The sequence below is a fragment of the Muntiacus reevesi genome, chromosome 16, assembly GCF_963930625.1.
Source record: "Muntiacus reevesi chromosome 16, mMunRee1.1, whole genome shotgun sequence".
Classification (NCBI taxonomy): domain Eukaryota; kingdom Metazoa; phylum Chordata; class Mammalia; order Artiodactyla; family Cervidae; genus Muntiacus; species Muntiacus reevesi.
In genome coordinates, this window is record NC_089264.1 from 34,929,138 (window position 1) to 34,947,448 (window position 18,311).

Sequence of the window (18,311 nt, forward strand, 5' to 3'; positions counted from 1 at the left end):
TTATATCTGCTATTATATCAAGTCTTTATTAAGAAGTAAAGTGCTCAGTATTACACATTAATGAAATTCCCAATTATTGAGACTTACATATGTAACAGTTTCTTAATAGTACCAATATAAAGAGGAAGATGATAGGGGAGGCACGAGGTGGAAATTCTTCATCACTAAAGAAGAAAAATATGTAACTTATGGGTAAAAAGAAAGAACTTTGCAAATTTTTACAGGTGAAAAAACAGAATAATAATAAGTATCATAAAAAGACTTTCTAGTGACCATAATTGGTATATGGCACATGGTCAATACACATGGATACCACATAATAGCTGCACTTCAAATTGAAGCTTGTTTACATGTAACAACATGGTACACATACATAAATACGTACACTCAATATCCCTGGAATGCAAATTTTAGTACCTAATAATAAAGAACTTTATTCAAAAAAAATATTCAAAAGAAAGCAAAGATGGAGATGAGCCATAAGAAATAACTGTTAAAGAAACGCTACCTGTATCACTTCTGTAAAAGACAGCTAAGAAGGTTTTTTCGCTCATGTTTTCTTTGAAAATTTGACTGACAAAGTCTACCAGTTAAATAAGCGACTATGTGAATTTAAGCTATAGTATGAGAAACAGGTCTCTTTGCTATTCTCCAAGTGAGACTTATTCACCAGTGCATTATCTCTTGCTTGTCTCATTAGCTCTCAAAAGGTCACCATACATAACAATTTTGAAAAATAAGATTTTTAGTTTTTGTTAAGAAACAGATTTATTCCCCATAAATTTGGTGAGCCCCTCTCCTAATGAAAAAAAGAGAGGAAAAAAACCCCTGCAAACTCAAACTTTGGCTGATACCTTCTGATGATGGTTGAACTTCCAATAACCAAAACTCCTTTTCATTAAAATGAATCCCACTTAGGTTATAAATTCTAATTTTGAAATGCAGGATCAAGAGTATTTGAGTTCTGTATTCTTAAAACAGTCTAAAACTCAAGTCAGATTTATAATATTTTATGTGAATTTCAAAATTTCTTAATATTTTGTTTAAAATGAGCATACTTGCTGAATCAAAACTTTTAATACATCCTAAAAATTTTAGTAAGTTGATCTTCCTAGATTAGTTGCAAATAAGTTCAGCCACATGAGCAAAAGACTATACAGATAAATCTTTATACTACACTAATTATTAGGAAAACATCAAATTTAGTGATTTGGTGCCTTTGAATTCTCCTGTTATTGTCAGATATGACATTTAATTCACAATTGATCTTTGATGGTTTCATGCAGCTCATTTTAAATGAGAGTGAAAAGAGTGTAAAAATTAAGTGAAATGGTTAGTCCCACAGGCATTAGATATGATAAAATAACAAAAAAAAATAGTGTTCAACATTTATCATAACCATTCATACAAATCTAGCATAATGACTACATACCCATTCTATGGTTTGGGGTTCTTTCCCAATTAGTCTTTTAGAAAAGTGTACCCCAGGAAGGTAGTTAAAATAGAAGCCTCCTTTCTTAAAAGAAAGCTATGCATTAAGCCTATGAGCTAAGCCTGAGTGGAAAGGAATGCCCCTATTTTCCCTTCACACGCTTAGCAAAAATGACAATACTGATTTTTGTGATTGGAAGTAAAACTCAGAAGCCTTTTGACAGTTCTCTTCTAGCTTTAAAAGGCTACTTCATTGTCAACTGAGGAGATTCAATCATGGTAACAAGTGGGCACACCACTCAATATACTTTACAAAGAATTTTTTTCCGTACTCAATATTTACACCTGGATTTCTTATATGAGAAAAAGAAACATCTTCTTTGATCATGGGCAAAGTTTATCTAAAATAAATTAAAGTGCAGAAGAATTAATAATTGGTCACAAAGACCAGCATCATATGGTGGTCAGGGCATATAAATAGTGTACTTGTTATGGCAACTCAGGACAGGCACCTTCTCACCTATTAGGAACACATGTCCTACACATGAATATTGGCACTCCCGTTTCCACCTCCACCTTCCATTCCTTCTGTAGACTGGGAGGAAGAAGGGCGAGAGCTCCTGGGGCGTGACTGACCATTTAGTCCTAAGGGTGTGCCTAAACCATGACTTATTTGGGAAGCTGCATCGTCAGATTCCCAGCGTTCCAACTCTTCTCGCACAAGCCGTTCCATCTGCTCCCTGTGGATTTCATTGTCACGACCCAGCCTTTCATCCTAATGAAGGAAAAAGAAAACAAGATGTTGAGGTGGACTGACGTATACTCTTGATTTAGGAATTGCCTTCGGAAGTCTGGGGATCCAATAATCCCACTTAGGTAAGGCTAGAACAAAACCAGTCTTAACAGCAATTCTCAGAATCACTGGAGCAATTTTTTAGGGGGAGGAGGTTCCAGTGAAGGCAGTATCATCAGTGTGAAGAGTGTTAAGAAAGCAACACCTCTGGATTGTCACTTTATCTGCACTGATTTGCACGTATGGAGAAAAACATCCTCTTAGATTAAGGGTTACTTAAACTATGACCTTGATATTTTATAGAATCAGGGTGTTTCTGTTTCAGATGACCACTAACCTCAGCCACTCCATCCAGCAGCCTTCCCAGCACCTCCCTTCTCTTCAGTTTGGCTCGCTCCATGATCTCCAGCTTCACTATCACAGCATCAATCTTGGACACGATGCTGCCGATGGAGTGCTCCATCCGGTCCACTCGTCTCACTAGGCTGCAGGAAACCACAGTTGAGAGGGACAAAAACATCTTGTGTTGTTGACTTAGCAGCCCAGTTGGCGTATCAAATGGAAATGCTAAGATTTTTTCCTTAAACAACATTATAATCTAAAACACTTTCTAAATAGTCTAGAACTTCAGAGATTTTTCATACACTGCTGGTGGGAATGCCAACTGGCACAATTCTTTTGCAAATCAAGATTTTATCAGAAGTATGTCTACCATAGAAGATATGCCTATCCTTTCTTTCAGATATTCCATTTTTTTCTGAAAAGTTTTTTTTTTTTTAACTTTTTATTTTATATTGGGGGAACTGCCAATGCTGGAGACAAGGGTTCAATCCCTGGGTCAGGAAGATCCCTTGGAGAAGGAAATGGCAACCCACTTCAGTATTCTTGCCTGGGAAATCCCATGGATAGAGGAGCCTGGTGGGTTATAGTCCATGGGATCACAAAAAAAGTCCAATACAACTTAGCAACTAAACAACAATAGGCAATTAACAATGTTGTGATAGTTTCAGGAGAACAGCAAAGGGATTCAGTCATACATATACATGTATCTCTTCTCCCTGAAACACTCTTCCTATCCAGGCTGTCCTTTGAGAAGTTTTAAAGGAAATAAGTATATGTATAATTTTTGACTACAAGGATATTCTCTGGGGTTCTGCTTATTAATAGTAGGCCATTAAAATGGCTAAACATTTATAGAAGATTGCTTAAATATATTATTGTTTCTTTACACAATAAAATTCGAAGACACCAGAAATTATATTGTGACAGAATGTTTCATGCAATAGAATGATGTTCACATTCTAATCATGAAATAGAATGACATTATTTACAATGTAAATAAAGCAGTTAGAAAACAGTATGCTCACTTATGATACCATTTTTTTTGGAATAAACACAATGTTATATAAATACTTTTAAAAAAGGAGACAAAACTTTTGGAATGGTAGCATGAGGGCCCTGGTGGACCTCTCCCCATTGAAACAACCATAACTGTTGAAAATTACTAATTTTTTAAAAATTTCTGGAAATTTTATTAAGGGCATAGAATAAGAAGCTTTTATTTTTTGAGTAATATTTGAACTACAATCTGCTCTCTGTCTCCTGCTCCCTAGCTCAGCGTGACAGCTCTTCTAGGGGCGCAAGCGTGCTCACTCAGTCATGTCCAACTCTTGGTGACCCCATGGACTCAAATCCAAAAAGCTCCTCTGTCCATGGCATTCTCCAGACAAGAATACTGGAGTGGGTTGCCATGCTCTCCTCCAAGGGATTTTCCTGACTCAGGGATTGAACTTGTGCCTCCTGAATCAGCAAGGGGATTCTTTACCACCTCCAGGGATGGGTCAGCAAAGAACACCCAGCCCTCTCATGTCAGCTCCTATTGAGGGCTATACTTATTTCCCAGGAAAGGTCAGGCTGTCAGTATTTCTCGTCCCTATACCTCCACCTCCAAATCTACACTGCAGAGACTCTAATTCAGACAAGAATGGCTGAAGAGTTGGGATTCTTTTCTTCCACTCAACTTCCAGCTGGAGGGTAGATTGTTCCGTGCTCAGAAAGGTAAGCTGCGAACACCAAAGGCTCACGCCCTATTCATGAAGCAGGGGTGTCATTGTGAGAGAAATGGCCCATTAGCTCTGGAGCAGTGACACCAAGGTTTTGCCCGGAAGGAGAGTCAGGCGACAGAACAGAGCTCCAAAGCTTCCCCAAGTGAACCGGCTTTATTTGGAACAAACTTTCAGGAAATTTAAGCCTAAGGGTGTTCTTGAAAACAATGGAGACTGTGATGATAAGCAGTTAAGAGGAGGCTGGTCACTTCATGAGATCATCAAGTTAAACCTTTTACCAGCTAGTTTACCAGAGTGAACCAGGAAAAAGAAGTCAGCCAAAGACTGGCTTCAAAAACTCCCCCTGAGAGGGCACCTGAATTTCACTGGATCAGACTGTGGAGCAATTTGTATCCCAAGGCATTGATGAAAATCACAGACCAATCAGCCAACAATTATGAGAACTGAAGAGGCAGATGTAGGATCAACAGAGGCAGAAGGCTTAACAGAGAGACCAGGGGAAGACCTGCAAGTCCTGTCTCCCCAGGATAACTGTGTGCGTGGTCCGGGCTGTGACCTCTGAGAAGTGACACTGGAGGTTTACAATGTGGAGGAACTAGACGTCACTAAAAGACAAATACACAAATGACAACAAAAACAAGCTCTGAGGGGAAGGGGAATTTATAAGTATTTATTATCATCTCCAGTTTTCAAGAAAAATTATGAGACACACAAAGAAACATGAAAATGTGACCCAAGCACAGGGGGAAAAAAAGCAGGCAACAGAAAATGCCTTTGAGAGGGCCCAGATAGACTCAGTAGACAAAGCAGTCCACATAGCTATTATAAACATATCCAAAGAACTAAACTAAGTCATGTATAAAAATAAAAAATAAAGGGCACTGTGATGACACTGCCTCATCACATAGAAAATATCAACAAAGGAGAGAAGTTGTTAAAAAGAACTAAATAGAAATTCTGGAGTTGAAAAGAATAAGAAATGAAAAATTCCTATAATAAATTACTTTCATAAAGAGAAAAGAACATCAATAATATTTATTAAAAAGAACTGACAATTAGTCATGGAAAAGACAAAATGAGAGCGGTGGGAGAAGCTAGTTAGTGTCATTTTGACTCATCTACCCAAGTGAATGAGTGAGTGAAAGTCGCTCAGTTGTATCTGACTCTTTGCCACCCCACACACTATACAGTCCATGTAATTCTCCAGGCCAGAATACTGGAGTGGGTAGCCATGCCCTCTTCCAGAGGATGTTCCTAACCCAGGGATCAAACCCAGGTATCCCACATTGCAGGTGGATTCTTTACCAGCTGAGCCAAACGGGAAGCCCCTTGTCAACTCAAATTATCATTTCCTCAATACTTACACTTGAAACTCTTCATAAGAAACCCCACTGGAGACGCTGCCCCTCCTTCTGGAGCTATGCCCACTGTCGTCGTCATCCTCCTCCTCAGAGTCATCCAGGCTTCGAGGGAAACTTCGGCTGCTCATGGGACGTGGTAAAGAGCTGTGATCCAGGTCAAGGTCCTCCTGAAGAACACGGGATCACTGAGTGACGGGCAGGAATCCCTCGGCCCCACAGAAGCTTCATGGAGGACTGGGGCAAAAGGGAAATGGGTGTGTGCCATTTACCTAGGATTCCCGTGAGGTTAACACCAGACTGTGATCCTCACACTTTTTAATTTCATGTATTGGAACATTGGCAAATGTTCCAAATAGATTTTAATGACCAGCAAGAAGCTGCTAACTTCTTGTCTGGACAAGAAAGAACAGTAAAAATACAGAAAAGCAAAAAAAGAAAGTAAATGAAGAAATATGTTTTCACCTTTTCATAAAAGTGAACACATGTAATAGCTACAAAAGTAAGGAAGGATACCATCTCAGAGTAAGAATTTTGACTAAATACAGCCATGTGAAACTATTATTCATTGTCTTCTTGCTCATATTTCACTATGACTGGTGAAGTTTTTCCACTTATGGGCATTGTTTTGTGGAGCAGCATTTTGACACCACTGTTCTATATTGTCTCCTCATAGGAACTAACTTTTGTGTAACTTTCATTTGTATTCTCTGTATTTCAATTAGCATGGATTTTCTGGGGTGTGTTTAACTATTTATTTTTAAAGTTAATGTTAAAACTTTAAATTATTTTTCCTGATTATAAAAGCTCATGTAAGCTTATTTTTAACAGTTTCATAGTAAGTATTCAAATAGAAGGCAGTGGTTAGTTTTATTATACATGATAATTTAAAGAACAACTAAATTTATCTCTTCTGAGAAATCTTTTTTCCCTATTCTCCTGGACACTGTGAAGTATGTAACTACTCAAAGTTTTCCTCAAGCGGGTTACTAGAAAGCTTAGGGCTTTCTGCTGCTCAATCTTATTAGCCATGACAGGGAGCTCAACCTGGTGCTCTGTGACAGCCTGGAGGGGTGGGATATGGGGAGCAGGAGTGAGGTTCAGGAGGGAGGGGGTATATGTATACTTATGGCTGATTCATGCTTCTGGATGGCAGAAACCAATTCAACATTATAAAGTAATTATCATCCAATTAAAAATAAATTAAAAAATAAAAATTAAAAAAAGTATATTTTTTTGTGAAGTGCATTTTTTAGTTTCATTCAGGTTTGCCTTTATATCTCAGCTTTGTTCTGCTTCACTCTTTTTTTCCTACATTTATGCTAACTTAATGCATTTCAATATATTATGGTGTTATATATCCTTTTTGGAGTAGACAAGGTACTACTATATCAATGGGGGGGGGGAGAGAGAGAGAGAGAGAGAGAGAGAGAGAGAGAGAAGGAGAGAGAGACACATATGCTCCCAATAACCCACTACTTAATAAGCTGTTTGAAATGTTGCAGGTACTGAACCAATCACGTTCTCCTAAACCAGACCCACCCTCTCTTTTTCCAAGTCGTCTCGCATCTGCTGGTGCTCATGTTCAGTCAGTTCCTGGTCTCCATCCTGGTCATATTTTGTGAATATTGCCTCAATCTCTGCATCAGTATGGCCCTTCCTGAAATTAGTGAGAGGTTACAGATGAACTCATCCATGCACACGATCCATCCCAAACACAGCCACACTGACATGTGGGAGGAAAGGAGAAACTGCTGAGTCAGGGCCAGTCCTCCTCTTACAACACATTTCAGAAAGACACCCACCTCTGAAACAAACGTGTTTCTGTGAGTACTTGGGCTAGAAGGAGACGTAGCACTAAGGATTTATGTTTACATAAGGACTTTCCCAGCACTGGCAAATTGAGATTCTTACCCTTTGAGATCTTGCCGAAGTTCATCAAAGTTTAACTTGCCTCCCCCTTGCCGCAGACTCTCTGAAATGTCATCCACAGTATTTTTCTTCAGTTTTAGTTTGATCAAGGCTTTATGGTAACCCTGCCAGAAAGAAAGACTGTTTCAGTTTATCCTCCTTTTTCATCTGTTCTGTCAGTTACAGTGGTAACTAATGTAAACGCAGTGACCGAACAGTATCTGACATAAATGGACCACAAAACAGGTGTGGGTTGGATAAACGACAAACGCACCCTGAGTTTTCCATGAAGCTCATGTGGGAGAGTTATGTGGGAAGAGTCAGGTCTTTCAGTAAATGAAGAAGAACTAGGGATCTTTTGGTTTGTATTCAAGTTTAGTGTTCAGAATGAAAGTCAGTACATTCCACAGCTGTCTGCCTCAGAGTATGTAGGAATGTGCAAGAGTTCTTAAGGAAACTAAGAAACCTGAGTCATAGATTAATTATTTTCTATATTATCTTACAGTTGATAATTTCCTTTCGTAGGTCATGAGTGTAGAAAACACTTCAGTGACAAGGAGATGAGGGTTTTTCACTATACACTGCAGTCCTTGCTATACATGGCAGTGCGGGGCTGTCCAAAAGACAGTGCAACTGTGTGAGGCGATGTTAATTAATCAATGAGAAAAATTATGACTGTTCTGTGACCTTTGAAACTTTTGTTAAAACATTAAAAACTCCCTCAGTGTAGGCTACAAATTTGTGGGGACATTTTAAAAAGAGTAAAATGATTATTTTAGTACACTGATGTTTTAAACAGTAGAGACATGAAAACTGAAGTTTTATTTCTTTGTAAGAAACTTATTCAGCGTACTCCGAACAATACTTGCCTTCTTCTTGTTACTGTATAACATACACTATTAAGTGAACATCTTTTCTACGTCTTGGTGAGTTATAATCCTTCCTAAACCTGGATCAGCTTCCAATATTTTATCCCTTGCACTTCCAAAGTTGTGAAATATCTCTGAGAGTCCCTTTAAAGTGAAATTAGTTTGCCAGCATCAAGACATCTTCATCCTATTTGTCACAATCTCTTTCCTCATTTATGTTGATAAACATACCTTCACTAGTCCTTCTGGCTGCTCTCAAGCTTTTGAGAGGTAGCAATGTCAACACTCCCATGGCCAGCTACGTATTTCTTTTTAAAATCCATTGCTTGTTTTTAATTTCACTTCCAGTGTTATCATTCTTTGTCTGTTTGTTATACTTTCTTCTTTGCTGGCCTATTCTTTTAATTATGCATATTTATAAAATGTCACGTGGGTTTATCACTGGGAGATTAGGAGGCAATATGACTGTAAACTTTGTGCATCAACTGAATAGCAGATGATCAGGGACTGACCCTTGACTCTGAAAGAAGTGACATTATGAGTCACTGATGATGATGCACATTTGTTATTTATATAATGACTTACAGAGCTGGTAGTGAAGTTTGTCCTTCCTGCTATTATTCACAGTTAATATGCTATGATAACTGAAATATACTATGATAACTGAAAGCGAAGTTTGTACTGTATGCTATTACTTGGTCAGTATACTGCAATAACTGAAATTTGAACTGTGTTGAAAGGTTGGTGTTATTTAACTGAAGTCACATCAGACCCAAAGAGCAAAGTGAAGACTGCTTGTAATTACCCTGGGGATTTGCTAGAATATAATCAACTGTTATGTAAAATTCAGGATAACACAAATGTTAGGTGTTGTCCAAGGGTCTTTGTTTTACAAAGCGGAAGTTCTCTGTTTCAACATGATTCACAGACAACATTGTCCCGTGGGTTGAACCAAACAGAAAAATATTATGGTCAAGGAGCCACTGTATCCAGCAGAATGATGACTGGCAACAAGCTGTGTACTTCAGATGTAGTTATTTGTTGTTGCTGAAGTTTTATACTTTAAATCAAGTAAAGAAGTCACATGGAGAAGAACAAAGTTCCCCAGATTTCCTGTCCTGCCCTTCCATTTAACAATTAAACACTTCCTGAGAAGGTGCGTAAGTGAAAGTTCTCAGGACCTTAGGCTGTGGACTTGCTCCAAGGACTTCTTCCTTTGACTATTTCAAAACTTCCCTGGAAGGTCAAGGGTAAAGTGTGAACCACAAAATATTTGCCTCTAAAACTTTTCTTTTTTAAAAAATCTAAATTAAGATAGAAGAAGGGAAAATGTCTTTATATAATCTTCTCTTCCCATTTATTCTGAACTCTGGATCTAAAAGTGAGAGCTGACTAGAGAAGGTGTCAAAATAAATAAAGAGGATGAACCCAGCCGTTAAGCTCTTAAGAGGCAAGAGATTATTGAGAATTCAATTCTAGGGCATTAAAGGATTCCCAGAATTTAAGTCCAAGATAGTAGTAAATCTATCTCTATCTCCAATGTAGAGAACATTTAACTTATTCCTGGAACATATCAACCTACTCTTTATTTTAGACAGTGGATCATGCTGATTTGGTAATCCGGGTGAAAAGACGTTTATTTCATGTAGAAAATAAAATGATTCTGAGAATTAGGGCTTGTCATACCTTTCTGATAAGATCCGAGAGTTCCATCTCAGCTTTCTGCTGGGCCAAATCAGATTTAACTTCAGAGTAAGTGTCATTGATGATGGCCAAAAACATATTCTGTTTGTAAATCAAAGAAATGTAGAGATTAAAGAAGAAACCTAAATATATTTTGTAAACATCAATCTAAAATTTGATACATTTGACCTTTCTTTTAAACAATCTGAGTGTTTCAAGAAGTCATCAATTAATAGTTTTGCTACCAAATTCTTTGAGAAAATTAGTTTTTCCTTTGTTATGGCAAATAAAAATGCAATATATATTCTTGCTTACAAATGCAATATTTTGCAGAAAGATACAAGAATTAAATACAACAAAATATTAACATATTTACCTAGGAATGGTGGGGTTATTTTATTACTTTTGCTTATCTATGTTCTGTACATTTTTCACTTGACATAAGTTATTAGAGGTGTAGAACTCTAAATAGGTTCTCAAATTTCAGTAGTCAAGCCAGACAAGTGGAGTCTATGCTCATTTCAAATACTGTTATAATAGTTGAGGTTCACAGAACATATTTTAAGTAGTTAAAAGACCTCCGCAAATGGAAACATAGTAGGCTTAGCAGAAAAGACAGTCAAGAAAAGCTCAGTGGAAAAGACATAGACTTTGAAGTCAAGCACACTTGGGTTTCTACCATGGCACAGCCAAGACTGTATTCATTCTTCTATTCTTCATTCTAAAATTTGTTTTTGCATTTATAAAATGGGAGAAATAGTAGTATCTCCACTACAGATTCGTGGTAAGGATTAATGAGTTCATCTATGTAAAGTACTTAGGACAGAATCTAACAGATGGCAGGTGCTACATTATTTATAGCAATTATCATTCAGTAGTGGTTAGTCCATTTTCCTGACTTTTCCCTCCCCCACTATAATGATTTGCATTTCCAATGCCTGTTTCCAATGGATTTTCTCAAAGTATCACACCTAATTGATAAGGTCCTTTTTTAACATGCTCTTCCTTTGGTTTTCTTTTTTAGCATGTAACTATGGTATGTGACTATACAGTTGTGTATTATGTCTGTTTTCCGTACAAGTCCACAGAATCTTCATGAGAGGAGGGTTGGTATCTATTTTCCTTACTACTTGCATCCCCAGTACTCAGTATATTGCCTGAAATGTGGTGGCTCCATAAATATTTATTGATGACTGATGACTAAACAAATCAGAGCTCCATTACTTTAATGAGCTACTAAATCTCTATGAATTAAGGAGGAACATCATTTAGGATTCTGTATCAGAAATGACAACAGAATATAAAAGACATGGACGTTTGTGGCTTAATGCTCCATAATAAGGGCAGACAGCTGCAGTCAGTGGATGGTAACCCACCTTCGTTCTTCCCACACAGGCATCTAATGTTTTATGTCTCTTTTCCAAATGATCAATAACTAACGCCTGCAAATGTCAGTTGAAATGAATTACAGTGTGCGTCTTCTGAAGAGATTTCAAAAACTGGGAAGTGGCTAGAACGGTTCTTGAAGGTGTGGGGAGAGGAGGTTCACGGCCTCTATATTCTCTATCACTTGACTGAGGGGCGGACTTTGCATAGGAGGTCTTTCCCTGTCGATGGAGGGGCTTTTGTGCCTGGCTAAGCCAAGCCAGCTCACACCACTGTGGTTTCTTAAGCGGGGGCAATAGATTAAGACTTGGCAGTCATCTCAGAATGGTGGCCAGCCCTGCCCTTGGCTTGCCATTTACAAGGAATAAAAAAAAAAAAAAGATTTGTATTGACAGTAGCCTCCCCTCTCTCTGGAGGGTACACGGAGAACAATTCCTTTTTGTGAAGTAGTACAAATAAATATTTCAGTATAAAGACAAAAACTAAGAGCTTTTCATGTTCCAGGCATTGATCTGATAAAATGACTGAACAATTTAGGAGGCACTGCCTGTTAGAAGCCAACATTCAAATATGTCCGCGTTTGAGCATTTCCAATTGCTAAGATCATGTCTCTCTCTGGCAGACTGATGTACAGAGAAAACTTAGTGGCCTGAAGTCAACTAAAGGGCTGCCGCAGAACTCTCAATTCCTGATTTCTGTTCTCTTAGTAGAGACTCTGGATTCAGATGCTTCAGAATTCAAAATATTACAAATGTAAGAGAGTGACAAAGGCTTACTCTTCTATTTTTTTCTTTAATATATGACAGAAAACAGACACTTTTAAGAGGCTTAAGTTTAAAACTAATCATGATACATAAAGACAGCAAGATATAAATGCTATTCCTGATTCTTTCAGTTCAATTAAAGTACATCTAATTCTCAATCAGTAAACACCATATACTTGACCACTAAATACCTGGACCAACTCTGGAGCTCCTACAACTGAATTAATGAACTTTATACAAAGGATCTTTACAAAATCAATTAAAAATGGAACCATTGCTTTTTCTTAAGATATAGTTAATATAAGGAAAATCTTAAGTGATAGTGTTTAAAATGAAAAATACTCACTGCCCAGATTAGTGGAGTGGACAAATAAATGTATAAATGCTAAGGTGAAGAACAAAATGCCTTTCAAAAAACTTAATTAAAGGCCAAAATGCTAAAAACCTGAATTTGTACCAAACCAAGCAAATAAGAGGAATATTTTTTAAAATAAAATTTAAAACAACTTCCATTCATTGTGAGATTTAGTTTTAAATTAAAATTTGAAATAGTCTTTGCATGTAGTCTCTAGATATATGAAATATGAATAAGTTAAAGCAACCTATCTTGTTGAGACAAGCAACAATTCACTCAAAGGTCACTCCTGGTACCCTGCATCTGACTTGCTCTGTCATTTTCTATTTTTAAAAAAGAAAAGAAGAAGGAGAGAAATGAAAAGTCATGCAAGCAAGTGACCATGAAAGTGCTGACATTTGTGTTAAAAAAAAAAAAGCATGCAAGCATATTCTACTTCTTAGGCAGAGCACTATTTTAGGTAACTTTAAATCTGCACTTGATTTACTACTTTTTTTTAAATTGAGTACATATAATATACATATAGATGAAAGATCATGGAAAAGATAGCTGGTGAAGACTTAAAACTGAATGAATGAGAAATAAAACAAAACATGTTTTCTAATATCTACATTTTTCTACTTCTCAGGTCTTTAAAAAACTGATAGAGAATATAAAGTGTGAGAGAAAAGAAAAGATGATGATTTATGATGGTGATTTATGAAGTTTAAATCACCTCACTATAAACAAAAGTGTACATACCAAAAGAATGAAGAACATAAAGAACACAAATGTAGTGAAATAAATTGGTCCCAAAACTCGATTAGCTTCCTCAATCTCTGCGAAGTTGATATCACCCAAAAGGATACGGAATTGAGTGAAGCTATAAAAACAAAACAAAACACAACACCACAATACAAAAACAAAGAGTGTCCAGCATTCTTTTGACATAACATTTCTCAAAAGATAATTTCATACTTTTGGACCTTTTTTAAAAATCAATGTGGAAAGCTGTCAAATAATAGAAAATTGTCAACCCCTTGGGAAAACTTTTGCTACTTATATGAGCAATTAAAAACCTTCTAGAATAAAAATAATATGCTTTCATGCAAAATATGTTATTTTCATTTGGTTAAAAAGAAAACATAGTAATTATTATTAGATGACTTATAAAGCAATTGACTATAAGAATTTAATACATAATCTAGGTAAAAGATGATAACTCTAAACCTTCACAATGGTCACCCTGCATATGAATTTTAAATCTCTTAAGAAAAAAAGACTTTTGAAGGATAGCCAAAATTGTACGTGTTTGAAGATCCAATATTCTCAATACACTTAAAGTGGGGTCAAGAACTGCTGTGTGTTGCCAGATGTTGGGTCTTAATCAGTAAAATTGTTTTCGTTCCCAACTTTCATGAAACAATAACATTATGTAGGCATTCTTGTACACAAAGCCCTATTAACTTCTATTATTATTATCATCATCTTTCCTAACTAACTCCTTTCTACAGGCCATGGAAGTATGATACTGGCTACTTTACCTGTTTGTAACATAATATTTATGAATTTTGGGAAAAAACCTGAAAATTTCAGTATTGGTTTGTGCTTCTCCTCGAATATAAGAAATAGCTTTTTTTCTTAGAAAATAAGCTGAAGTAAGTGTATGGCAACAATATTTGATAGGTATAAAAATAGAGGCAAATTGTGTCTTAAATGCTACCATCTGCATTTGGTGCTGAGAAGACCTCATTCTTTGGGACAGAGCTGGTTTATGGTAACTGTTACTCTATATCTTACTATGGTACTTTAGGCTCTATTTTAAACATTAGCAATTCAGAAATTATTGTCATAATTGCATTGGTGGGTTAATGTTTTTGGAAAGAGAATTAATTCTCATTTTAAACCACTACTTTCAAATATTTGGTAGTTACACAGCCACCATGAAGGTTTCTTTAACCTTGAGAAGGCAGGTTCTGATTCAATCTGTCTTCTTAATTTCATATATACTTACATACACTCTTGGAAAGTACTGAAGTCATCAACTTGAGTGCCAAAGACAAGGTATGCCAACTGAGCATAAGCTAAGAAAATAATGAAGAACATAATTGCAAAGCCAAAGAGGTCTTTGGCACACCGAGACATGGTTGTAGAGAGCTGACTCATGGTCCTGTTAAAGTTGATAAATTTGAAGAGCTGCAAAAGAGAGGGAAAATACACACAGGTGAATGGATAATATACCACATTACCCATTACCACAAAATATACCACAGCTGAATGTGGTATATGCATACAATGGATCATTATTCGACCCTAAAAAGGAATAAATTTTGATGCATGCTACAACATGAATGAACTTTGAAAACACTGTGCTAAGTGAAATAAGTCAGACACAAAAAGACAAATATTACATGATTCTGCTTATATGAGGTACCTAGAATAGGGAAATTCACAGAGACAAAAAGGAGAATAGAGGTTACCAGGAACCGCAGAAAGTGAGAAACAGGAAGTTAGTGTTGAGTGGATAAAAAGGTTGCAGTGTAGATGATGAAAAAGTTCTGGAAATGCAGAGTGGTGATGGTTCACAACACTGTGAAGGTACTTAATACCACTGAATTATACACTTAAAAGTAGTTAAAATGGTAAACTTTTTACATATATTTTACAACAAAAAAAGAGAGTGACAAGAAAGACTTTTTTTTCCCCCAAATCTCATTCATGAAGTATTTGTTGAGGGACTACCATATACCAGGTATTGTTCGTGGAGCTGGGAATACACCAGTGAACAGAGCAAAGCCCCCACCCTCATGTCACTTATAGTTCACGTGTTGGTTAAAACACAGAAAAAACAAGTTCAATTATAATTAAAATGATCACTGACATTTTTCATCTAGAAAGATTAAAAGAAAAAAGAAAAAACCCACAAATGAAAACTAGCTAGGTAAGGCACAGGGAGCGATACTCAATATTTTGCAATGACCTATAATGGAAAAGAAGAAGTTGCTCGGTCGTGTCCGACTCTGCAACGTCATGGACTGCAGCCTGCAAGGCTCCTCTGTCCATAGAACTCTCCAGGCCAGAATACTGGAGTGGGTAGCTGTTCCTTTCTCTAGGAATAATGGAAAAGAATCTGAAAATAGATATATATAACTGAATCACTTTGCTACACACTTGAAACTAACACAACATTGTAAATTAACTGGAGTCCAAAAAAACAAAAAGAGTTAACCTAAAAAAAAAACACTAGCTAAAAAAACTCCAGAAAATACTTAATGAATATTATTAACTATATTATTTACTGCACATCAACTGTGTGCCAGGCATTGGCCAGGGCTCAGAGCAAGGATCTGCACCAGGCTCTGACTGCATAGCCACATTGTGCATTTTTGTAGATAAAGCACTGAGGATGCTGCCCCAGTTGGGCAGCTCCAGCCCAGAGGGCATGAATCCCACACAGTTCTAGCTAGGAGCCCTGGTGGAAGGACGTGGAGAGATCCATCATAAATAGAGTTCTAATCCCTGCCTTAAAGAATTTAATGGCTTCCATGGTCTTGGGAATAAAATATTCATAGGTGAAGCACTAAATTCAACACTCACCCTGAGGCACATACTGAAAGAAAATATCTAGCATTTTACTTAAAGACCTCTTATAAACTGTTTCTGGCCATAACAAGACATTTTTGATGGTTGTTGAAACATTACTTAATACAGCTCCCAGAAATATTTCTATGAGATTGTGATCATTGTTGCAATTTGTGATAATGGCTTGGTATGTTAGTGATGGTTTCTCTTAAACAAATATGTAAATGAAAAAATGGCATGAGAGACTCAGGACAAGGTCTAACCCCTCTGATAAATCTCAGGCCTTCCAGCTATGAATACCATCCAGAAAAATAAGTAACTGTTGGAAAGTACCTTCTGTAAAGGTGCTCTTCAATAGAACTCTAAAATTTAAATTAAAATCTAGTCACTTGTGACTTAATAGCAGCTACTATCTGGATGGCACAATCATAGAACTGAACTGGTGACAGTCTGGCAGCTGTCTAAGACCTAAAATTTCCTGCATCTCCAGAATTGAGGCTTGTTGTATATGACATGACTCACGCTTTCACATATAAGGAAATGCACATGATGCTTTAGAAGGAAATGAGTCCTGAAGGCACTACTTGGAGGTGGTGTCCATCGAATCTCAATTCTAGGTAAAGCATCCTTAAGACCTCCACCTGGAAAGGAGGCTATGTTTCCAGAGGACATTTCCAATGCAGTCTCTCTCCCTTCCACTTCTCCACCCTTCCCCCTTCTTAGTTCCTTTTCCTTCACCTGGTCACCCCACATTACGTAACATTTGAACCCGTCTCTGTCTCTGTAAAGCCAGGGGCCCTAGGTCAGCAGACACGCTGAAAAGGGCTCTTGATGCATTTATTAAACAAAACCTACAAAGACAGTTCTTGCAAGAGTGCAAGCAACCAAGAGCCTCATTCAACAGTGAGATAAAAGATCACGAGAGTCCTGCTCATTTGTTTCGGTCATAATACATGGAGCAGCTCTGGTTACTTCAATCTGGCCACAGAAGCAAACGCAGGTCCTTCAACATTTTCTGTGACTCACACTAACAAAAAGAAGAAAAAAATATTAAAAATCTGAAGGTGAAATTTATAAATTACCTTAATCCAGACAAAAAATACTATGACAGCAGCTAGGTTGTTGAACTGTATTTGCCAGTATGCCAGATTCTCAAAGTTGGGGAAAGTATTTTGATCTTCTAGAAACTGTAGCAGAACTTCCACATTTGATGTTCTGTATATGTTAATTCCTATAGCGACCACTGATAGCTGGAAAACAAAAGAGTAAATAAAGATATTATTACAGTGTTCTAGAAATCTATAGCTCACCTTAAAATGACTAGTTTATTTTCCTTCATCAGTGTATTAGTTCCAGGGTTCACCACTCTATTCACCCAATGGCATTCATAAAAGTCACTCACAAACCCAGAGAGAAAGTGTTAAGCACTGCCATAAAAAGTGAAACAATATACTGGCTTGCACTTTCTTAGTTAGAAACAGAATTTCAGTGAGATCACGTGTGTGCACACACCCGAGATGTCACTTTACTACAAAACAAATCACATAGGAACGCCTTCTGTTTTTTCTGCCACCTTCCTTTAAATCACTTACTCTTCTTTCTCAGGCCTCATCTCACTCTCTGTTTTCATTTGTGGGGCTATTTCCTCACTCTCTAGCCATCTATTCTTTCCTTTATTCAACAAATACATAGATATCTGCACATACAGCATGTGGCAGGGATCAAGAGGGACAAATGGAAGTAAGAAGTACCAACCTTGTCCTCGAGAAACTTAAACTCTGGTTCAAGAGCAAATAAACACACAAAGACAAATAGTACAAAAACCTTCGATGAAGCTGACATCATACAACACAGGTGAAGGGTGAATCGAAACGTATTAAAAGGAGTGCTCACGAGAAGAAAGGAGCTTGGTCTTAGATGGTGGGAATGATGGGCACAGAGGGCTTGAGAAGGCTTGCAGTGGGAAGATGTAGCCCAGAGGTCCCCCTTGCCTGTTTCTGTCCTTTAACTCACAACCATACAATTCTTCATATCTGCTTTGGTTCTGGGCTATAAAACCAGGTTTGAGGGGAATACTGGGCCCCACTTGCATCCATCATCACTGGACGAACATGTTATGTGTGGAAAGTGCTAA

General features: G+C 37.2%; 1 protein-coding gene across 1 annotated transcript in view; it reads right to left on the minus strand.

Annotated features, from left to right (window-relative positions):
* PKD2 (polycystin 2, transient receptor potential cation channel) overlaps positions 1-18,311 on the minus strand; it is a 58,020-nt gene continuing 39,709 nt past the window's right edge. The window contains exons 7-15 of the mRNA XM_065907098.1: positions 17,260-17,427; positions 14,610-14,791; positions 13,358-13,478; positions 10,115-10,213; positions 7,563-7,684; positions 7,191-7,308; positions 5,655-5,818; positions 2,562-2,709; positions 1-2,206 (exon numbers count right to left, since the gene is read on the minus strand). Of these exons, the coding sequence (XP_065763170.1) occupies positions 1,970-2,206; positions 2,562-2,709; positions 5,655-5,818; positions 7,191-7,308; positions 7,563-7,684; positions 10,115-10,213; positions 13,358-13,478; positions 14,610-14,791; positions 17,260-17,427 (1,359 nt within the window). The 3' untranslated portion in view covers positions 1-1,969. The remainder of the gene's footprint in view (positions 2,207-2,561; positions 2,710-5,654; positions 5,819-7,190; positions 7,309-7,562; positions 7,685-10,114; positions 10,214-13,357; positions 13,479-14,609; positions 14,792-17,259; positions 17,428-18,311) is intronic.